The sequence below is a fragment of the Beta vulgaris genome, chromosome 4, assembly GCF_026745355.1.
Source record: "Beta vulgaris subsp. vulgaris cultivar EL10 chromosome 4, EL10.2, whole genome shotgun sequence".
Lineage (NCBI taxonomy): Eukaryota > Viridiplantae > Streptophyta > Magnoliopsida > Caryophyllales > Amaranthaceae > Beta > Beta vulgaris.
In genome coordinates this window covers 11,769,678-11,794,510 of record NC_079205.1, presented here as the reverse complement: position 1 = coordinate 11,794,510, position 24,833 = coordinate 11,769,678, and the positions used below count along the sequence as shown (strand labels likewise).

The window sequence follows — 24,833 nt, the reverse complement described above, 5'->3', positions numbered from 1 at the left end:
GAATCTTTAAACAAAAATTATGTTTTTGTTTTTAGTTACATGAATAACCATTCATTATTTTGTAGTACTGTTTGCATGTTCTGAAGAAATTTAGTTCCAAAATCTCAACAAACCAACCGAAATGGTCTCCTCACATCTAAAAATTGACCTAATGTTGAGGGGTATTGTTGAAATATAATGTTTGAGCAAGCACGTAAAACAAACACTTAATTAGCAACAAGCAAAAATGGAAAGAAAAACACTTTGAACCATAACCCTACGAAAATTACGTTCGAACACACAACATAATCATATTCTCCCAATAGAAAACTATAACACAATAAAAACAACTCATAATAACTGGCTTTTTCTCTCCCAAAATCCCTCCCCACCACCACCACCCATCTCCCCTCTTTCTCTCCTTCCATTACCCTAATAACCTCCTATATTCTGTCCACTCTCCTACGCTTTTAGACAAGAAGGGAAGAAAATACATACCCCATATTAAATAATAACACACATTTTCCTCTTTTCTCTCTTCTTCAAAAAAATATTTTTTGGGTTTTTTCTTGGGGAAAAACTAAGTTATTTTTGCATGGCTTCTAAACTATGGCTAATTGCTCTTTTCTTAGCCTTGATGGTTGTCACCGAATCCTCATCTTCGTTTGATGATTCGACATGGGGACTATCTCGATTAACCTCCAAAGGTGATGGTGATCTGCCCATCATGCGTACATGTAATGGACGCATTGGAGACTGCATTGGTGACGAGGAAGAAGAGGCCATGGACGTTGATGATGCCCGCCGACAGTTGGCTGGAAGGAGAAGGTACGTAATTCTCACTATTTGAATGCCTCATGCAAATTTTACCTAGGAGAAACTTTTAAATCATGACGTTATTAATAATCCTTGCCAATTATACTATGGTCTATGGTAGAGATAAATATATTATATCCCTAGATTTGTGTACTATTTTCTTATGATATTTATCCATATGTATACTACTACCTCCGTTTTTTATTATGTGCAACGATTTGACATAAAGTAGAGAGGGAAAATGTCTAATCGTTGCAAATAATAGAAAACAAATGTAATATTAAGATTAATTAATAGTCAAAGTTTCACGACAAAAATGTGCATGTTTTATATAAAAAACATTTAAGAAAAAAAGTATATACTATTCCAAATGATTAATGATATGGAAGCATTTCTTGACAAATAATGTGACAAATCACAAAAATTATATTTTTCTAGGCTTTTACAAATGTTTATAATCTGGATTATTAATGAAATGCATGAATTGTTGACAATTAAGAAATTTTTAAGAAATGATATGTACGTACATCTTCATGACATACATGCATCATCACTTACCCTTACATGCACGGAAATAAACCGAAACAGAATATCTATAAAAGTAATTTTTTAAGGCGGTAAGAGCAACTCCAATAGCAAGCTAATTATCAAATTAGCTTGTTATGCCACATAAGATTTTGTATTCATTTTCATTTCTAGCTGTATCCCAATGGTTAGCTACAACTTTTCATAAAGGGGTATCACTTGCCATTAATGAGATCCACTTTTCCAATAATCTTGGATTTGCTTTTGGCTGATTTCCCCCCACGCAAATTAGCTTGCCAAAGCTGATTATCTTGGCCAAACTTGTTAAATTTGTCTCCAATGTTCAAGCTAGTAGCTAGTGACTTTTAAAAATTTCAAGCAAGTCCCTAACTACAACTATTGGAGATTCTTTAAGAGAAGGGCGAAACTAATTGAATCATTGTTATATGTGTCACTGCAATCTGATCTATAAACTTTACCTCAACTCTAAATTAGAGTTATTTGTTGTTTAGTTAATTAACTTGTTATTTTTTTGGAGCAGTCGCTCGATCGAAATCTTTGACATATATTACAATGTATCCTAGTTATATAATTTCATAAAACTATTCATTTAGATACGAATGGCACCATTTTGTTCTTGCAGTCGACTCTATTCTATTGAAAAATAATCAAGGGTCCTACGTCGTTTAGTTATTACTTATGTTACTAGAAAGCAAGTTGCTTATAATTTTACAAAGAAGGTGAACTTTAAGACTATATTTCTGGAAAACAGGTACATAAGCTACGATGCATTAAAGAAGAACAACGTACCATGCAATCGACGAGGGCAATCATACTACAACTGCAGGAGTAATGCAAGGGCCAACCCCTACAACAGAGGCTGCTCATACATCACCCATTGCGCCAGGAACTTGGGTTGATTATTATCACATCCCATCTATATGTCGCTTAACACAACTCTTTTTCTCATATGTAATACGTGAATTCGATGATTAACTTTGGTTTACGTTTATTGTACAACTTAATCCTAACCTATACATTTTTTACTTTCTTGCCAATTTTATGATGTGCTTTTTTGTACTTGTGCCTTTGCATGTACTCGAACAAAATATCTGGAATAAAGAAAAAATTACGTGTAAATTAACATTTTTATAAGTGAAATAGATAAAAATAAAAGTTATTAAGAACGAAATCCTACTACCTATCCAATTTTTACCGTACTATCTCTCATGGTTATATTTTTAACGTATTATAATTTTGTTTAATGAATATTTTATGGCTAAGGTTCATATCCATGATAGACTTGATATGGTGGCTACGGTATAAGTGGGAAATAGTCATAGATGGATAAATCAAATTAGATGGCACGGTGGCCGCCTAGCCGGTGGATATAAGCTTATGCTGTACTCCATCGTGGGGCTTTGGTGGTTGGGTTTACACCCGCCACAAATGGCGAACAAGTGGTGGGCAAAAATGAATGGATTAGAGGCCAAGAGTTCCTCCAGAATTGGTGGATACTGACATGAAAACTAAATTAAGATTACATTAGAGCTTGATTGTTTTTTTTTTTTCTAGTCTAGACTAGTTTAATTCGGTATAAAATGCAAGGACCTAATATAAATCAAACATAAGATAGCATAAAATCTAATTACTACTTCATAATACAAATATTGCTCTAATATTCGAAACACCATCCACGTTGTACCAAAGCAACAATTAGGCTTCTTCGCCAGAACCTGGGAAATCATTTGCCTGGTGATGAAAATATGAGGCAAACTTGCTCATAGTTTTTACAAACTTTAATGTTCGTCTTCCCCCTGTATATAACGAGGGAAAAAATTGTCGAAAAAATACTCCAAATTACAAGATCACAAATACCTTAATAAAAAAGGCTTGAAATAGAATCTGGCCACCATCGCGCTATAACTTTGAAGGAACAAAAATGGGTAAATATCAAACAGGCTAAGTACTAGTACTATAGATACTTGACAACTCCGACATGTACAATTTATAAGAGCCTCCAGAAGCCACAAGCAGTCTTTCGGAAGAAACAAACAGGTACAATCTTTCATCAGAATAACCACCATCTTTTTGACTTCCTCTGCGACCAAAGATTTAAAAAAAAAAAAAGGGACTAAATAAGATGTAGAATACCTCAATGAGATAATGCAAGTAAAAGGTATATGCACGCATATCAGGAAAAACCATCTGACATTAGATAGCGCTGGCAGTTCAGGTTGGTTTCGGTTCAATTTCAAATTGTGCTTATATAATTACAATGTATGATGGATGGGTTAAACAGGTCCAATTTGGGTTCAAGTTCAGATTGGGTCAGGTGCAGGTTATTGGGTAGGATCAGAAATTGCCAGCTCGTCTTAACTAATGAAGGCCATGCTGCGAATTCACGCAACCTCATGGAAGCCACTATATGCAGGCCAGAATTGCTGTTTTAAGCAATAATAAGGTTATGCAACATAAGGCCATTTTTGAAATGACATTAATAAAAAGCCAACAATATATAGCATCTTCAACAAGGCTGATTGTAGCCTAATGCTAAGCAAGTTTTTGTACAATGTTTATATTTTCAGCATATATAGATGTGGGAACATATTGTCTTTGAGGAAAGGGTTTTTCCCACGAACTGTTTTTCGACATAATTTTACAATTAGAAAAAAATCTCACTTTTAGCCCTCTACATTATTATTATAACAGTAGAGAACTTGAGACTGCCCCTGTGATTCAGGTACTTCATCAGGCAATGCTCTTCCAATTTAATTTGAACTCTATACCTTTATAAACTATCCACTTTTCACATTTCGTACATATTTCTTTGCAGATTATGGAAAATATCCTCTTATTTCTCATACATGTTTGGCATAATGGTTCCTGTGGCAACTATCAGAAAGCTGAACCCCATATTGAAAGTGCTTTATATGATAATGCTTGGCCAACAAAAAAAGAGAACAGAGTAACAGACATGAATCATGATAGCCTAAAAGCAAAACAATCATAATGAAACTACTGCCATTAAATTTGTGGATCACAAGCAGAAATATATAGGAAATAACTACAGATGATATATACGCATTTGAATGAGAGGGTTCTTTCAGTGAAAATTTTATACCTAATGAAAGTGGATCCGATATAGGAGTCAGTGAAGAGAATGCAATACAAACCTTTCTATTCTCAGCCGGTGGATGCATGATGATTGGTTGAGAGAGAGTCTCAACATTCTGAATATAAGGCTGCAACTTCTCTTCCATCATCTCATTCAACTACACATCAGAAAGATGAGTACCATATCTTAGAATGTAAACATCTTTTTTGCTTTCTTACTCTGGGAGGGAGGGGGAGAGGGAGGTTCATAGGTATCGCATCTCTAGAAAGTGGTCAAATTTTTCAGGATACCCATTATATACCATTGTTGATACTAATATTTGTTAGAAAATATAATTCCAGTGAAAATGAATGATCAACATAAAGTATGTCCATACTTGCTTTCCTAAGAAACTACTTATAGGGGACGGAGAAGTGTCGGAAAAATATGCATGTAAAAAAAGATTGCATAATGAACAGGGGACAGAGAAATCCCATTCCCGCTCGTGCCAGAATACTTGCTTCTTTAGATGTTCTACTACGGATTCTCTTCATGAATATTACATAATTCCTCAGTATCTAGAGAAACTGCAGCAAGTAGAATGGTAAATAGGTAATAGTAGGTTTGGGGGCCAGGATATAAGATACTACTCTCTCCGATCTATAATATATAAGCTGTTTTAGCAAATTACTCTTGAACCAAATAATAAGATGTTCTACTCCAATGCAACAATAAATCTGACTTGTTAATATTAATACCATTTATAGGCTTTCCTTTAACAATATTAGATATTACTTGACCACATCAATCACCCAACTTCTGTATTTTGGGTCAAGAGTAAGTAGAAAAGAGAGTACTGTAATTAAATTCCTAGACAACTACAGCAAGAATATCTAGTAATTAATCATCTGCGATCACACATGGGGAGAACAGCTTTCTAATACCACTTTCACCACCGTATATTTAGTCAGCCAATCATACCACCTACATGTTGGCCAGGTTTCTTAAGTCCAAGAGTTCTTGGCAGCTTCATCACACTTCTTCGCTCATCCTTAGCCTATCCATCTTGGCATCTTCTAAAGCAATTCCAACCGAGCTCTTTTAACGTTTGTCCATATTCACCAAAACTGGACATGGACTATAAAGACAAACCCAAAATGGACTAAGTTGGACTATTTCCTTCACAAATCCTAATCGATCAGCAAAACATGTACCTCTACCCATCTAGTGGCACCAAAGTAGTGGCATAGGCGACATGTTGAGGCTAATGGTCCAAAAGTTAGCAAAGGCTGCAAACGTGCAATTTTAGTTGGCACATTACCGCTCTTGCAAGTGTAGTCTAGGCCCATGCATGGTTATGGATAACATGATAAGTGGAAGATACGTGATCAATGTGAAAGAGAAATTTTCCGTTCAACTTGCAGCGACAGCAAATGAAACATTGTGACAATACATGGAGCTCACATACAGCATAACACAACTCTTAAACCCTGAAAAGATTCCACTATGACCAACCTTGTTCTGACGCCATTTTGCTTCCCACTGCGCATCCAAAACTTTTTCAGCTATCTCCCTTTGAGCATTGAGAAGAAGAGTCATCTCCTGCAGCTTCTTTGGATCTTTAAGTTCATCCTTGCTCCAAGAAGATGCATTTAATGGAAGATTTAATTCCTGTAATTGCAAAACAATTAATACATTACTTAACAAAGACTAACATGCTTTTTCTGTTGCGAGAAAGAGGAAATCAAACTTATGAATAAGAGAAGTAGAGTTTCTTTTTGGCAGATCTGATCTTGTACTTCTTTATATTATGTTACTATCTAAAGAGATCAGAAAAAAGTATTATTCATATACTAAGAATATAGGAGCTTGCTTGAAGTTTCAGAAAAACACATCCCAACAGTCACAGCATTACACTTGACCGAGTGCTTCCACTCAGACAGGCGCCAGCTTTAAAGAGAAAATTTGAATGCACCAACAAAAGATGTGGATAGGTATTACTTGGATTTTAGCTTTACAGTACTCAACTTATTGACTTGCCTATATGTCTACCGTTTCCAATCCAGTTTTACTTGGTTTTAGTCGATGTGTTTTTACAGTCCAGACAAATATTAGTAGATGTCAGTTATAGAGTATAAAATTATCACTTACACCCCAGTCTTTGGGTCGTGGGGGAGGATCAAACTTCATAACTTCCATCTCTAGTGCTTTCTTGGCCTTGTAGTACGGAACATTTTTAACTACAACAGGGTCATCTCTAGCCCGGGCAGGATCAAGTGTGATTAAGGCCTGCCATCAAAACAACATAAGGAACACCATCTTCATAATTACAAAATTCTAAGGATAAAACAAGAATATGATGTTAGAGGGTCAACTTTCAAATACACGCAGCAAGCAGATTAGTCCATGCTACAAGGATGAAAGACTGAATCTTCTGCGGCTGTACTTGATTAACTATTCAAGATTGCAATTGAAGGCCAGAAGCTTCTGAACTTGAAAAGTCAAAAATCATTTAAGAGTGATGTTATGATTATATATAGAGTTTTTCTCCCCTACTTATATGCTAAAAGTGATGTTTATGGTGCTCTTAGAAGCCATTTTATACTAACTCTCTCCATCTAGTTTTGGTTTGCTGTTTTGTGTTGGATTGTAGGTTTTAGGGAGCTATTACCTACCTTATATGACAGCACACTGGATTAGAGAGGTTGGACGCTGAGTTTCAAGATCCCGAGGATGCTTTCCGGGACTTTGAGCAAAAGAAGAGCCAAGAAACGAGTGAAGGCTGATCGGCCCGATAGGATCGGGCAACACAGCCCGATCGGGCGAAGAAGCAAGATAAGTGGTTCTGTTGCGGACCCGATCGGGCGTTGGAAGCCCAATCGTGATTCGTTGTTCCGCCGGATCGGGCGACATGGCCCGATGTCGGGCGCCCCTGGCAAATTGATGCGTAGCTGCTGTGCTCGTAGGCCGCCCGATGTCAACGGGGGGATCAGCCCGATTTCATTGGGCGCCTTTGATTTTGTCCCTGTTTCTCCCGCTTTGGAGCCCGATTCTATTAGGCAACTTTGGCCTGATCGGGCGACAGTACACCACGCGCTTTTTAATGAATACGGGGCTGATTTTCGAGACTTTTGGCTATGGATTTTAGGGCTTGTATAAATAGAAAAATTAGAATTATTAGAAGACATCTTGGTTTTTATTATTAGTTTTCTCTAGAGAGTGTTTCAAGAACCTTAATTTAGTGCTTTTTGAATTCAATTCAAGATCGAACCTTTTTCTTATTCACCGGTTCAACATAATTCGGTAATCTTTCTTTATTATTTCTTTATTACTTCTTCTATTATTAATTAGATTCTTTTCTTAGTTATTTGCAATGTTTCAAAGTATGAGTTTTTATATGAATTTTGTTATTGTTTTCATGATTATGAGTGAGTAGTTTTATTTCTAGGATTGTGGGGATCTATGTATGCAATGAGGGATTAGTAGATTAGTTTGATTGCTTTGTATTTCAATTGTTTCCTATGGTTGAATCTTCATGCTAGAATTATAAGTTAGGCCTGATTTATATTTCTATTGTTGCAATACTGAATCTGCTTCGAGAGGAGAGATACCGTATAGGCTTTCAATTATTAGGCAAAGTGACCCTTGACCATGCGAGAGCGGCTGGGTGATCTTTGAGGGAGGTAATGTTCGAGAGAAATTACATGTGCCCTAGACAGTTTAACTTACTAAGTGGTTATTATTCATCCCTGATTTCCCGAATTGTATGCATAGTGATCCATGATTCTAGTGCTTTATTAATATATTTACACCTTCTTATTTAGTTCTGTTATTTGCTTAGTTTAGTAACACAACTCTATTCATCTGATTTTGTTAGTGTAATATTAGAGTTCAAATATAACAATATAACTCTCTCCCTGTGGATTCGATCCTGACTTCCCTGACTACTAGTTAGTGGACCTTTCGATCCTGACTTCTGACTACTAGTTAGTGACTAGAAAATACTTTAGCCTATCAAAGAGGCAGACAAAAACTCATAATTTTATAATTGGGAGCTTTGGACCTTGAAAAATATTATTCGAGAAGCTTACTCAAACATAAATCTGAATATCTATTGAGCATGATGCACAGGCATATAAGTGCTGATTTCTACACAAAACCTCTGCGCTCATCATCCTTATTTCATGGATTACCACTATTATTGCACCTATCGACAATGCCTTTCATTGACCATAGCCAGTATACATCACATCAAAGAAAGAGGGATTCATCTTACGAGCCTCCACTTTGGGTGCAGAAGAATCATTACTCCAATAGTCCAACTCAAAAGCAAGACCCAACAAGGGTCCTATTTAAATAGGTTTGCATTGATTTAGTACACAATGAAAGGTACAACAACTCTGTTCATCATTACTTGCACTTACTGAACATGGATACCAAATGGAGAGCACCACAGAGAGAAAACACATCAATAAACTGATTAGGGACAATTTTTATTGTGTTGCATATTACTTGAGGAAATATCTTCACAAAAGAAGGAATCAACACAGTGCAAGAAGTGAGAACTTCAAAGATACTAACAAACCAAGAATTTCAGATTGAACATAAAAATTATGAATACTTGAATGCTAGTGAGACAAGTCCAGTCAGACAGAAATTATATTAACTTGGAAGTCAGAATTAGCAAACAAGTGATATGAGTATTAAAGATGAGTAATATTTGGTGTTTAGGTGGATAGGAATATCAATGAAATGAGATAGCTTAGCTATTCAAAAACCCAACTTGAGCAAGCTGACCCCAATTATAAACTTTTTGAAACAAACATCAAGCTTCAAGATCTGAATGATACACCACAAACAGCCCCGCGCACAACAATTACCTAGACTTACAGACATGAAGGAAAACCTTACCTGTTGCAAATCTTCCCATCCAGGTTGTCGTTGAGAAACCACATCTCGCAGTTGATCATAACGCATCGACTCCTACAGCACACCAGAGAGCTACTTTTTGTCAAAGCATGAAATATTTGAAGCCAGAATGAAAGAAACTACAAGCAATGATGAGACTAAATAAATGAGGCTGTCAACTATGATCTCCTCTAATATCACCCAATTAATTCCAACTGTGCAATTAATAGAGATGACCCTTATTAATTAATTAATTAAAAAAACAGAGTTCTCTAATTAGATTAGTTGGAGATAGAAAGATGCAGAGAAAGGAGGGAGAATGCACATGTACTAGTTTATACAAAAGGCAGTATACTAGTGATATTCTTGATAAGAAATTAAAAAAGAAAACATACCAAGGAGATTGCAATAATTGGATTCTACATATTAGCTAATTTGCAAATAATTTATTGGGTTAGAACTTGGTTTTGTTTGGTCAAAGATTCCAGAAGATGAAGATTTACCATATTTGAACCAAAGTTAGATCTAGAATTGATATACGCAACAAGAAAGAACCTCAACCTTGTATTGCCACCAAATTTTCTGTTTGATTTCATCATCGAAGTTGAATCCACCAACAATCTGTGGCATGGTAAGAAGCCAAAATTCCGCAATGCTTGGATCCTTCATGCTATGGACAATGTGCTGAAGAAAAGATCAGCAATGATGTCAGTAACAGAGACTTTAATCAAGAAATCTCGAAACCATATCAAGTCCAGAAATTGTCATGACGCACGCAGCCTTTTTTTTCTTTTCTATAGGATCCGTAATGAGGAAGTGTACTAGAAAGATACCAAGGGAGTTGTTGTCCATTTTAAAAAGGGAGGAGTAGGTCTTAGGGATTAAAGCAACAAACCTCAACCCCAATGGAGCTTTAAGCTTAGAAGGTAATAAGAGAGTGAAAAAAGCGCTCAATCTAAAGAACCTCTTGTGATCTTATCTACCAAGTAAAAGGAATACAAGCAATTCACTAAATTAAGCACATTATGCATGCAGCATTTGTTCAGGTTATCTAAACCCCGAGAATATGTAGCAAAAGCACCTGGTGCATGTAGCAATTGTTACTTGTTAGGAACTATCTGCTGGGTTTCGGAAAAGAAGAGGATGCATCTTTACTCTTTTAAGTCGATTTGGAATTAATTGCCTGAAATTCCAAAGTAAATTGCCGAATGCCACCTTCATTTTTTAGGTCGAACTTTTGAGATTAATTTACTCTAACTATATTCGTAAAATTACAAAAGATAGAAGGTATAATTTGATACAACTAATGATATATGTTTCGCATTGTGAATCAAGCCAACTTTTATCATATATTAGTGGTCAAAGTTTTGGAATAAGGAAAGTCACAGAGCGAATAACAAACAAGAGGACATGCCACTAAAACATTACAGAGAAAATAATAAAGCACATCCATAATCCACCCCTAAGAATACTATGTCCCTATTTCTTATGGTGTAGCTTCTTCAAACCAGTCAAAAGTACCAGTGCGGCAGCACCCAACCTCTAACACATGCATATGATAATTCTTGGAGACTTGTACGCTCCAGATAATATAAAATGAACTGAACACTTCGAAAAATAGCCATGTCCAACCCTCAATAGCAAACCCATAGTCCCAACTGAAATCCTTGTGCGTCCATGTCCAGCTACCTCAACCCAACATTCTTTCTAGATTTGAGCACCCACATAGTGTCATCTTATCGCAACACTTTGATATCTATCATATTCTTCTTCCTTAAAAACTACCTAAAAGGAAAACTAACAAATAAACAACTACATAAATGTCATATTCTGAGTGGGTAACAACTGTCTTCATGTGGAAGGGAGTATATCACCACTAAGAGAATTCACATTATTTCTAGGCTAATAACTCGAATAGTTGAATTACCAGAGAAACTGATATATTCACAATTTTGCATCTAGTACTGAAATGAAAAAGAATAATACTGCAAAACAGTGCAGATCATCGTCAGAGCCATCCAGAAACATAATATACATTGGGAACTTGTGCTTACAAATACAGAAATACATGCATATAATAGAATGAGGACACAGCATCAGTTCTTATATTTCATTTCCCTATCATAAACCACCACTCTCTTATCCAACTTCAAGAGAATGAGAAGAGAATCCATGTCGCAAATGCAAGAAACAATATATTCTCGTGATTTTCCAAAGTTGAGGAAAACCCTGCCCTACATGGATGATCATAGTACAGAACAGGAACAAACAAGAGACAGACAAGCAGCCAAAACTAGGCAGGGAAGTCGAAGAGCTATGAGCTATGACACTTACCTCATAGGGATAGTCCATTTTCTTCAAGACATTATAGGCTTTCCAGGGAGGCTCCATAATCTGAAAAATAAAAGACAAGAACAGCACATGGGACTCAGAAAGATATTTAGATAAGTGATTGCCTTAAACCATCAGCAATTCACTTAATTTATAAAAGTAATGGATATAAAATCAAGCGATACTGAAGAGTCACATAAGTCTATTAATTGTTAGATTTCCCAAACAAAGAGGAAGGCGTTGTGTGAGAATCACATCAGCAAAGATCAAAAAAGTATCTCGCGGTAACAGGTAGTCAGTCCCCGTTGGAATTTTGTCAAGTTGACCTTTATATAATACAGACGATTGTTGTCACTCACAAGGATCAGAAGCTGCTTTCAGAGACAGAGGAGAACACATGCAGTGTCTTGCAAGGAACATTCACTGTTCTCACTTCTCAGGGATTGGATTAATATATAAGGTACTCAGCATCATAACAACACAACGGGAACTTGTAGGCCTTTCCTTTAAACACATTCATACTGTTGCTTAGCAGTGGCAGAGAAAGTTGTCTATGTTGGTTTGACACATTCAAACAGATATCTTTATTTTGTCGCCAGTATCATAGGAGATTTGATTGTCTATGTTGGTTTTGGAAGTGACGCAAAGAATACTATTTGAAACAATGCTCTTTCTAGAATGATTAAGCGCACCTCGCTATAAAACCTGGAGTTTCAACGAAGGGTAAGCTTATGGTACTCCTCTCAGAGTTCAGACGAAGTGCTTTATATAACATCCCACGTTATTTATCCTGCTACTGTCCTTAGGGTATGTTCTCTTCACCTTATTTTTGCTTAATTTATCTTATCTTATTTTTCCTGAACTTTTCTGAAGTTCTTTTTTTTTTAGAACTTTCTGAACTTTTCTTAACTTTCCCCAAAAAAAATTTATTTCTTCTGTACTTCTTTTCACTTTTTTTGAACTTCTCTTTATTTTCTAAACTTTGCTTAGTTTTACTTAACTTTTCCTAAAGTTTTCTCAATTTTTTGTATTTTTTCTGAATATAAGCAAAAATAAGGTGAAGAGAACATACCCCTAATCTAAATATCTTCAATTAGAACTTAATTGAGAAGCTTTGTAGCTTGCTAAATGGTTTGTCAGTAGGAACTAGAAAGTAATGATGTTTGATTTTGTGCATTGTACTATGTAGTGCGTACTCTCAATGCCTCTTACTTTATCGTATAGTTCTTCTTCCTTTTCACCCCCAAAAGAATTTAAACAAGATAAAACTGCACTCTATACGTACAGTTTGACAAAAACTATTATTATACTCAGTTTTATCATTTCCAAGAGTTTATACTCCTAAAGATTGTCAGAACTGGGAATAAGATTCACGATATCATCTAGAATTCCTCATACAGCTTAGGAAACAAGTTGTTAGAGATTGAATGCACACTAGACCTATTCAATGGGTCGGGTCCCAAAAAAAGCCCATGACCCGACCCTATTATAGGGTCATGACCCGACCCAACTAAAATAGGGTTGGGTAGTATAGGGTCTAACCCTATTAATGTATTATCGGGTCGGGTTAAAAAAGGATCAATCTCATTTTGTCTAAACCCTAATAGTGCTCCCTCTCTCTCCTTCTTTCTTTCAAAATCGAACATATTTCTCACTGGAAATTGCGACGCCATAGCTAACACTAACAGATACCAGGTATTTCTTCCTACTCCTAGTATTACGATCTACTTTTTAGTATTCTCTTCGATTTTTTTTCTGATTTGTAAATCAATGCTTAAAGTTCTGCTTTTAGGGTTTAGATTCAACTTTATTCACCAAATATCGATTTTTCTAAGGTTTTTAGATTTTAATTGCATCACTTACAGTCGATTGTTCAACAAATGTTCGATTTCATTGTTAATTGCAGATTTAAAGTTTTGTTCTAACAAAGAATTTGGTGAAATTTGTGAATGGTGTAGGTGTTCGAACGGCTTATAATCTACTGTTTTCTTCTTCCCTAACCACAAAACATAAACTGTTGGGGCTGGGTTTTCTGTTGAATGGTTTGGATCTTTCAGAGGATTTATATGGCTGACATCATTCTTGTATTTTCTTGCTGCTTTCTTTTGGAATCTATTATTTCGATGCATCCAGTAAGTGTCATGCAGTTGCTTAATGATTTATTAATATTCTCTTTCTACCCTTCCACTTTCTAGTTTCAATATTCTCTCTGATAAGAATCTGTAGTGCTGTATTAATGTATTGCTATGCAACAGTATAGAATGGTTTAGTTTTTTCGGCATGGCGTATATGAAGCAAACAATTTAACTGTGGTACCATGCTTGTTTGATTTTCAGGATTTACGAACCATCTAGCCATCAGCAGAGAGATACTGTGTGTGGCAGACGTGATCACGTGATGATGTTAACAAAGTAGAGGTTGGAATGTTGATGGGAAACACTAGCTAGTAAAAATGTTAGATGAATTTGTTGCTCCTGATTGTAGAGATGTTAAAACAGTAGGTGTTTTGTGCTAAATTTCCTGCTATGGTAGTATGTACATGATTCTAATTGCACCAGATAACATTGTAGATGATCTGTTTTAGTAAGTACTGATTGCATCAAAAGTTCATGTAATGGCCATTTTCCAGTTTGTAACTTCTGCGTTTTCTATTGAGTATCATCTTTTATTTTCCTCAAGTGTTTTCTATTAATTTTACTTTTAAAAAAACAGGGTCGGGTCGGGTCAGTCTAGCCCTTGACCCGACCCGACCCGTCAACAACGACTTTAGGCCCGCCCTGGTGAACAGACACAGATCCAGTGCATGATTTAATCAATGATATTAAGTATGCATGTAGTCTAGAATTCAATTCCAAATGCAGAAGGATCAACATTTGTATATCAAATTGTGGTCGCTGGAAAATGCAGGCCCAACAATTCTACAATGGAGGCTGTAAGAAATGATATCGCTGTAGTGTCAAAATAACTCAAGCTGTTGCAACTTTGTAATTGAATTCTGACTTGTTTCTTGATTTTTATCACTTACACTTTTATATATAATATTATGTCTTCATGTGGTGGGAGTTCCAACTTCCAGCAAAGCTATTTCAACTCTTTGATCGCATTCTAATATTTATACACTATGTGAAAAAGATGGTCTTTCCTAAAAGCTGACAGATCAATATATAATAATAATAATAATAATAATAATAATAATAATAATAATAACCATAACAATAACAATAACAATAACAATAACAAGTCTTATTATCCCAGAGCATTGACATGCTGCACTTTTTTAGTATGCACTTCTCCATTTCTCAAGAAGTTATGAGAAGATCTGGCAGATTCTTTAGAGAGGACCTTCCCAATAAAGAATGATTGTATTTAAACAACAATTAACTTAGTATGGCTCAATTCCCCTCAAAAAAAAAAAAAAACTTAGTATGGCTCAAACAAGGAAGGCAAAAGTGAAAGTGCTATAAGGGACTAGGAATTGATCAAACATTAAGGCACTTACATCATCAGCAGAGATACGGACATGTAATTTGCCCTTGCATTCGGGACATTTCATCACACCCTAGAAGAACACAAACAAAATTCTCACAAAATGAGAACCCAAAATATTGCAGACAAATACTAGACTACTAGAGTATGAGCTACAGACCTTCTGAACATAATTATTCACATTTTATAACTTAAGAATGGAATTTTAAAAGGTACCCCTCAGCTTTTAAAGAATGCACCAAGTACCTTCACATTTTGAAAATCGCGGCGCGTACCCCTAAGGGTTGCAAGTTGCAACAAATTTACATAATAACTAATAAACGCAAAAAGAATGTCGTTAGCTATCCCTCCAAGAAATAAATTAGAACGCCAAAATTTGTTGAGATTGGTGGAAGAGGTAATGGGAACAAAGTGAGTACTGATTTTGGAACTCTGGTTAATTGCTGAGAAGATTAAATAACAATATTTTTTAGGTTTTTAAGTCATCAAGGGTATATGGAAAAATTCATTACAAATCTTAGGGGTAAAGGCATAAAGGTGCAATTTTCAAAACCCATACGTACCTCGTGCATTCAAAAGCTCAAGGTATGGGGTACCTCATGGAAATTCCATAAAAAGAGGTGCCATAAAGAAACAGAAATTTGTGATGGAATACAACGGAAACAATAGACCCAAACATATATATCACCACTACAGTAAGAAGTCTTACAGTTCCATCACAAGTAGGACAATCCTTTGATGGCAACGGTGTATGTAGATCGATGGCTGAAGGAAGGTGAACCAACTCGGCTTGATTATTGGCAATTGCATCTGCAACTGACTCAGCAGTTGGCTTTTCACCACTGCCAAGTGCCAACAAAGTCATCAAAGATCGTTAAAATTGCTAAACTCCCTTAGCTTTTGATATTTCTGAAGATTCTACAAGACATCATTCAGGAAGAAGAGAAGCAACAAAAGCAATGACAGGCCTACCTCCTCAAGGTGTAACTTTTCACCTGATAGTGTACCTGGCCAGTGCCTCTGCACATAGTACACCGTAATGCCTGCCATCCACTACAAGTTCGACAATCTCTACAATCAAAAAAGATAACAAAACAACAGGATACCTTAGAAGAGTATTAGTTATAACCTCAAAGGCCCACACCGGGAACCAAGCCACATCCACATGATTTAAAGAAATTTAAGTATGTAAAAGCACTCAGCTTTATGCCTACATATTGTCTGATTTCTAGCCATAAGATCTGTATGCAAAATATAAATATAAAACTGAAATCTAAAAAGATATGACATGGTTATATCCAGTGAGCCAAACACCAAGAAATTTATCAGTTCCACTTTCCGAAGATTGAGAGAAAGATCTATTTGAAGTAAGGGAAGACATGAGAAGTCCTTAATATACTTGCAAGAAGAAAAAAGTTCTCGAACTAGTAAATATTGAAATGGAAAAACCATATAGCCCATGGAATGATATCTGATCCAAAAATTCCAAGTCCCTTGGCAAAAATTCCTTCTTTCAAGAATAAACCACAAAGAGCTAAAAGCAAGTAGTTCATGATTCGCATGATTAGAAACTGCAAGGTAGATTATAAGCACCTCTGACATATCACCTTCTTCCCCAGCTCCAGTGCAATATCCCAAGTTCCAAAAGTAGCAATTGCCTGAAAAGATAGCAAAGAAAAAGCCAATCACATCTTTCAGACCTTCAGGCATAAAATTCAGTCAACTCATCAATGCTATAAATTGTTTTATCAAGCTTATTTTTCTTTCTCCTGCTAAATTTTTTTAATTCAGTCTAAGTGGTCTCTTCAGCAATACTACTACCATCAAGAAAATGCATCTTCATTGCAGAGAGCACCATAACAGGGCCATCAGGTTTTTAATGGCCATTACCAACCGTGTTATTATCTTGCCACGACATCTGATACAGACCACTATCTTCCCATTTTAGCCATTATGACCTGTTTCTGAAACCGTTATGCAAATTGATAAAGTCGAATTCACAAATAGGATAAGATTACACTTAGTCACCATTAGAAGTAAAACCGTTTTTTTACACAATATAAAAAGATAAGGTTTTTAAAAGTATATTTTAAGCTATAATATGATGAATATTTTCAACCTCTTGCATTAGAATGATAAAATAGATCATTTTCAGTTTGTTACTACATGTCCCAACGGACACGAAGCACGTTGTAATTTGTAACACCTGAAACGCTGCTTCCGCAACACCATGACAACAATACTTTTCAATGATAGGAAAGAACTTCTGAGTGAGCTAATAAAATGTAAGGAAAGATAATAAACACATACGTATGAGTTCAGTAGACATAAAACAACATAAGATGAGACGATTGAGGAAACTCGCATCAACAACAAAAAACAGCAACTAGTCATTCTGAAATCTCAAAGCCAGCTCTAATTAAGTCCAATATATGTGTGTTTTGCACATGTGAGGTGTCCCATGTTGGAGAAAAGAAGAAAATATAAATTCCTTATAAGTCTAGAGGGCTCCTTCTCAAAATACCATTTAATTTTGGTATGAAAGCCTCCTTTTACTTATAAGTGATCTAGAATCTCGTCGTATTAGCAACGGACAACCATTTTACAAACAATTGAGAAGTTAACATGGTATAAGATCGAAGGTTCGCCTCTTTAAAATTCGGGGAATTTTATCATATGCAATTTGACAGGAACAGACCCCTAGTTAGCTCCAATATTATGGATCATTTACGTATGAGGAGAAGTTTACGAGCCCATATCTATATGTTGTGTACCTATACGAGGCATTTGGCATGAGGGATAGGAGTCATGGGGACAAGACATAAAAGTGTGGAATAAAGATAGGGAATTGGTTAGTGGGATTGAAGATACTATAAGTGTCTTCCTTGTTTGGTATGGTTAGAATAAGATTGGAATAAGTGACAAATTAGCCAACATACCCTTCTAACTATCCCCTTCTTCCCTCCCTTTTCCCTTTTTATTTAGGACAAAATTCATTCCCACCCTTTATCTTTTCCTGTTATACCATCCCTCCCCTCCTAGGTGTTATTTTGGTGGGATAAGGGGGTTTTTATCCCTATCTCTACATTTATTTTATCCCTATCCCCTCATCCTTATCCCACCTCCCCTATCCCCTAAACAAACACCATGGAAGTGGATGAGACTCTTCATTTTCACAAATTTATGGGCCATTCAGAACAAGGGGGAGCGTTGAGTGAAAATTCTATTGTGCTCCTAGCAGCACACCACGCACCGAGTAAATTTGTTACATTTTCGATGATTAAATGTTCTATTTCAACAAATGTTCATTTTAAGCATATTTTTCAGCAAAAAAATATGTTCTATTTTCAATAAGTAAATATTCTATTTCAACAAATGTTCATTTTAAACTTATTTTTCAGTAGAAAAATATGTTCTATATTTCGTGAATCTGTTTTATTTCAATAAGCAAATGTTATATTCTAAAAAAGTTCTTTTAGAACTTATTTTCCACCAAAAAACTATGTTCTATTTTCCCTCAAAATATGTTCTATATTTGATAAGCACAAGTTCTATTTAAATAATTGAATAGTAATGTTCCACTTCAACAATAAAATGTTCATTTTCGTATTTGGATTCTGGTAATGTTCCACTTCAGCAGTAAAATGTTTTTTTTCGTAAATGAATTCTCGTAATGTTCCATTTCAACATTAAAATGTTCGTTTTCGTAAGTAAACTTTGTAATGTTCCACTTCAACAGTAAAATATTCGTTTTTTGTATTCGTAGATGTTTTATTTTGTATTGTTGGAGCACAGTTCTCATTGTGCTTTCGGGAGCACAATGCACACATTAAGCGTTGAGGCCCAATAGTATATGTATGTGTACATGTGAATATTCCCACACTAAAGAAGATGAGATATAATAACCATCTTATAAGCTTACAGAGTAATTTCTCCCATTCCCGTTTAGTTTCAGGATGGAGTTTCACTTGGGCTTACAAGTCGTCCAGGTTTTCTACCTTATATCTTCAGCCCTATATGGACATATTGAAACTTTCATGGGGTATAGCTAAGGTTGACTTGTTTTGATATCCTAGAGCTTGCTATTGGATAATTAACCCCAATGAGGATCGAAGTCTCGAATTTGGTCTCTAAATCTTTCCAATCTGCGAAATTTCGTATGAGCATTCACATGTGAGCAAGAGCATTGAACTATGTTGTCCATAAATGAGTTGTTCTACATTGGAGACGAGGAGAAAATCTAACCACCACATAAACATAATTGGTCAAATTAATCATGGAATATAGCCTCTTTAACTTTAAGTGGTCCAATTCTCCTTTTCTATGGGTAACTACTAAACCTGCTCTCAATGTTCTTTCACAAATGTAGATGTATTTCAAATATTGAGCAATCACTTACCAAATTTTGAAACTCTATGATTGGTAAAATGTCAAATAATCACATCCAACAAGCAACTTATGCACCCAATTCTTCAAAAAAAACATCACAGAATCTTAAAAAATTTAACATTATTTAAGTACCCAACATCAAATTCCAAATTCACAAACATTTCCAGAAGCTACCCAACAAACAAATGTTACATATTGATAAAAAAAATCACAATTTCAAATCCCACTTAGCATTAAAGAGGGAACAAAAAAGAAGAATTACTGCAATAACAAAAAAGAAGGAACTTACAAAAATAGCAGTGTAGGAAACTTTAGAAATGAATTTGGGAACACCAAAACCACGAGGAGCAGAACCAACGGTCCATGCAATGGTGAAAGGAGAGAGAACCAATTTTATGGGGAAATCAAAAATGTCAATAAGATCCTGACCATATTTGCGACAGATATATTGGTACTGATTATCCGCGAATTCTTGCACTTGCTTTATCAGCTTATCTGTTCCTTTCGACATGGCTTATCGAGAGGAGAAAGGAGAGAGTGTGTGGGTTAAAGATAGTGTTCTTTCGCTCACTCAGCAGCTCAACTTTTGGGGTTTAAGCCGTTTAACCAAACATCATCCAAAACCCCCCTGGCCGGATGAAAGGAATATGAATGAGGTACAAGTAGTCAAGTACAACTACAAGTATCAACTGGTTAACCAAGGATGTTTTGGCCTAGTGGTTAAGATTGAGGTGTTGTGAACGATAAGTCACAGGTTCGAATCCCCTCTCCCCTACTTTGTACTGCCTTCGTGGCTCATATGGATCAAAAAAAAAAAAAACAAGTTTGGATCCGTAGAACCCTTTATCTTACCTACCTAAAACTAAAAAATTATTATAAACTCGTGCCACACATAGATCATCTATTACGTTAGTAAATTTTTAAGTTTCTTTATGGTAATCTTAGAAACATATTTTAGAAACCCATACTCCATGTATCTAGACTTTTATTTTGTTTATATGTACAACATTTCTAACATATACTAGTTTTTAGGCTCAGACTATGCCAGAATCATTATAATATTTATTTATTAACATTTTACTTTATAAATATAACACTAAATGTTTGGTGGTTAAGACTTTAGACTCTATTATGTTCAACTTATTTTAACTTATTTAAAATCTTATAATAAGATCAGATCAGATAAGATAAGAGGTTTTGCTCAACTTATTTTCACTCATTTCAGAAGAAAATAAGATCAGATAATTTAATATAAGATATGATATGATAAGACAAAATAAGTTGTATCAATAGGCCCTTAGTGTATAAGATTGAGGTAATAGGATCGAATCTTATATGATGCATATTCTATTTCTTTTTTTTATTATATGCGTGTTTACATAAAATAAACACTGTAAGTGATAGCGCCACGTGACGTAGTTCCTTGCTTATTTTAAAAGTTAAGAGATGTTTAATTTAACTTAAATAACTACCATAAGCTCACATCGACAACCATTAAAAAAATTTAGACTTAAATTACTACTTATAGCAAGGGTGTGCACCGATCGAGCACCGAATCGGACTGGATTTGACTAGATCGGTGGACCAGATCTGGGGTTTTCTTGGACCGAGACCTGTCCGATTTTAGACCTGTTGGACCGGAATCTTTTTTTAAAAAAAAAAAACTTTTTTGTTTCATTTAAATATATTTATATATTAGATACATTAAAAGGTTATAATTTTAACAACAATAATCCTAAAGTATTAAATAGTAGGTTTTTAACTTTCTACTTTTTTCCCGTAAAATAAAACTTTCTACTTTTTAAAACTTTAACATATAAACTTTTTTTTCACTAAAATAATAAAAATTCTAGCCCAACCGGTCCTGACCAGAATTTTTCAGGTTTGGACCGGACCAAAACGAAAACTCGAAATCGGGATTTTTGTGGACCGAGGACCGGAATCTTAGATATGGTCTGACCTAGTCTTTGCACGGCTGTACTATATCCGAAAGTATAAATCCACACAAACACCCCAAATATGGGGTTGATGATAGTCGAACTCCCGACCATGAGGTTGGGAGGTGGGAGCTCCAACCATTGGATTCCTACATGATTCTCATGGACTTATATGATATGATTTGTTCATAACTTATTTTTCTTATTTGAAATGAACTTTTCTGATTTTTGCTCCAATTTCTTTCGGCTCCTACTTGACCATCATCCTTTCATGACAAGCCTTCACTTCATGTTCCTATACAGCTCCAACAAGTCGGTACAAACACCGTACCATGCAAACACATGTATGGTTGAAAATTACCCTCCTATACAACGCACAATCCAATGTAATTTTCACGACTCCAACCTAGAGGTGTCAAAAACTGGGCCGACCCACGGGTGAACCCGCATGCGACCCAGACCCAACCTGTCCGACGGAGTGGTCGGTTGGAAAGCCGACCCATTCCGACCCAGTGTTCACCCGCTGCCCAGTTTAACCCGTGGAATTAGTAACCCAACCTGAGTTGGGCGACACCCAGTTTACCCGTACCCAGTTGCACCTGTGAATAACGACCCAGACCCAACCTTTTCCGACCCAAAATGACCCGCACCCAACTTCACCCGCCAATGACCCAGTTAAACCCACCCAATTATCACCCAACCCAGTTATCACCCAACCCAGTTACCACCCAACCCAGTTGTGACCCAACCCAGCTATCACCGACCCAGTTTTGACCCAACCCAGCTATCACCGACCCAGTTGTGACCCAACCCAGCTATCACCGACCCAGTTGTGACCCAACCCAGCTATCACCGACCCAGTTGTGACCCAACCCAGCTATCACCGACCCAGTTTCGACCCAACCCTGTTAGCACCCGACCCAACTAAATCCGACTCAATGCCATTCCGACCCAACACTAGAGCTGTCAGTTTGGTTAATGAACTGCTGGTTGAACTGAAATAACTGAAATTTGAACTGAATTAAACTGAAGTGGGAGTAACTGTAACTGAAATTTTAAATATGTTAAATTTTTCTTTGTGTAACATTTTTAGTTAGTATATTTTTGTCACCAATATATCTCAAACAAATAGTACAATAGAAGATGTACATAACTTAGATTACGTACAAATTAAAAAAAAGAAGCGTAGTTTACTAAAGGAAATATTAAAGATCAAATAAACATTAAAAATTCACCTTTTGATTTTAAATTAAATAAAAGAAAAATATTGTATATTGAGTATGTGATAATTACATAATTGAAAAAAAAAAATTGTTTTCTTTCTAAAAAGGAGTTATTTTTTTAGGCTTTACTGTTCTTATATTTGGGTAACATGCAAAAATTTTCATACAACAAATTTGAATTTTTAATTTTCCACAGAAAAATGAAAATGAACAATAATATGTTTTTAGTCACCAAGACACAAATAATAATTAATTATACTCCACAACAAAATTACATTCGATGTTCAAGATATGCACAAAGATCAAGAGTTTGATCACTCTATCAAATATACAATTTCCCATTAACAAAAATGTAATTACATTTGTAATTTATTGTTCAGTCAATTTTCATGTCAACGTAATGATAGAACCACCATGAGCAGAACCACGCCAGGATAGATGCATAAGATCGTCTACAGCAACCACATCAACATCAACTCATCGGCAACAATTTACTGTTGAACAAAGTTCGAAAATAGTCATCACAAAAGTAATTATAAAAGTAAAAGCAAACTAAAAAGTAAAACCTAATTGTAAGGGAATAATTGCTTCTAATAAGGTAACTTTTGCCTCATCTGCCAAAAATAAGTCAATCTTTTAATTATTTTGAAATAAGTCAACTTTGCTATCATTTATGTCAAAAATAAGTTGAATGATTTTTTAACCTGTTGGTTACTCCATCTATATTTTTTTATCTTTCCTACTTTGACTTTGCACGTTTGCCAATGCACTTATTCTACATATATAGTAAAAATTATTATAATTGAATATTAATAAAGTACGTACTCATTGAGACAAATCAAACGATCCCACATGACTATTTTTGTTCTTATATATTGAGAAAAATCTAAAAGATTCTATCTAATTGTGAATAGTGTCAATATTCTAAGTGAGAAAAATAAAAAAAATACAGAGGGAGTACCTCTTATAACAAGTCACTACTATCATTATTGTTAATTATAATTATTGTTGATTATTATCATTATTATTAGTAATTTTTATTAGGATTAATTGCTTCTACCCACTGCTGAACCACCGACACAGCCACTACTGAACCACCGAACACCACCCAGTGCACTAGGCCACAACCCACTGCCTCAACCAGCCACAACCACCACCCACTACCTCACCCAATCATCACCACCACCACTAGCCCCACCCAGATCTAATTAAACTTATCACACAAAAATTGGAGTAACTGATCCTATATTTTTTAACTAGCCAAGCAATGTAGGAACGATGCCTTTGTGGTGAATGAAAGTAGGGAACTTCTCACCCTTCTAGTTTACTAATAATAAGTAATGATGGATTGTTTATGCTGTTCAAGCCTTAACTGGGATTTTATTTATGAATGAATACATGCCTTTCTAACCAAAAAAAAAAAAACATAGTGAACACCAAATTGCCAACAGAGATGGAGCAGCAATTTTGCTTTTAAACATAAATTTCCATTAAATGAAATGCACAAGAAATCAAATCAGTACCTTTGAGCCAGTGTAACCACTAGCACCAAGAACACCAATGCGAATGCTCTTCTGCAAATTATTTTCTTCTTAGAAGATTGTAAATTCTTCGGGGCAGAAGCCACCGAGCTTCGAACACAGAACCTCTTGACATCCCACCCTTTGTTTTGCTCTGTCATATTATTTTTTCTGAAACCTATTAATATTCATCAAGTATTTAACTTTGAGACAAAAACAACAAATGGGTAACAGAACAAAAAAAGAAAAACAAAAGAAAAAGAGAGAAAGTAGAAGACCTCGTAGGTTCGTTGTCAAAAATCTACCAAAAACTCTCGCTTTCGCTTGCATGCACTACAGAGCATCATCTTCTGGATTCTTCTTGCCATTATTTTTCGCCGTCTTCTGGACTACAGAATTCTCGAAGGGTCTTCACATTCTGAATGTTGTTGAAGGACATTAAACGAATTTCAAATGTTGTTTTTAGATGCAAGTCGTGTGGTGCACTGAATGGAATTGAAAATTCATACGACTTTGGAGTGTTCGAAGAAGAAGAATGGTTAGGGTTTTTGTGAGAGATGGTGTTGGTCTGAATTGCGAAGAGAGAAACTAATATCAGGGTTTAGAAAAGTGGCGAAATGAG

General features: G+C 35.5%; 2 protein-coding genes across 2 annotated transcripts; one reads left to right on the top strand and one right to left on the bottom strand.

Moving 5' to 3' along the window:
* Nucleotides 1-83: 83 nt before the first annotated feature.
* Nucleotides 84-2,371, top strand: LOC104908620 (protein RALF-like 19). Its single transcript, XM_010697745.4, has 2 exons — nucleotides 84-807; nucleotides 2,093-2,371. The coding sequence occupies exons 1-2, from the start codon at nucleotides 575-577 to the stop codon at nucleotides 2,238-2,240; spliced, it is 381 nt and encodes a 126-aa protein (XP_010696047.2). The 5' UTR covers nucleotides 84-574; the 3' UTR covers nucleotides 2,241-2,371.
* Nucleotides 2,372-2,953: 582 nt separating this feature from the next.
* Nucleotides 2,954-20,164, bottom strand: LOC104908621 (uncharacterized). The gene is made up of 12 exons (XM_010697746.4): nucleotides 19,821-20,164; nucleotides 16,736-16,800; nucleotides 16,115-16,213; nucleotides 15,852-15,984; nucleotides 15,156-15,215; nucleotides 11,660-11,719; nucleotides 9,887-10,009; nucleotides 9,329-9,400; nucleotides 6,569-6,706; nucleotides 5,933-6,088; nucleotides 4,497-4,595; nucleotides 2,954-3,421 (listed from the first exon to the last, which is right to left on the bottom strand). The coding sequence occupies exons 1-12, from the start codon at nucleotides 20,040-20,042 to the stop codon at nucleotides 3,392-3,394; spliced, it is 1,257 nt and encodes a 418-aa protein (XP_010696048.3). The 5' UTR covers nucleotides 20,043-20,164; the 3' UTR covers nucleotides 2,954-3,391.
* Between the last annotated feature and the right edge of the window lie 4,669 nt (nucleotides 20,165-24,833).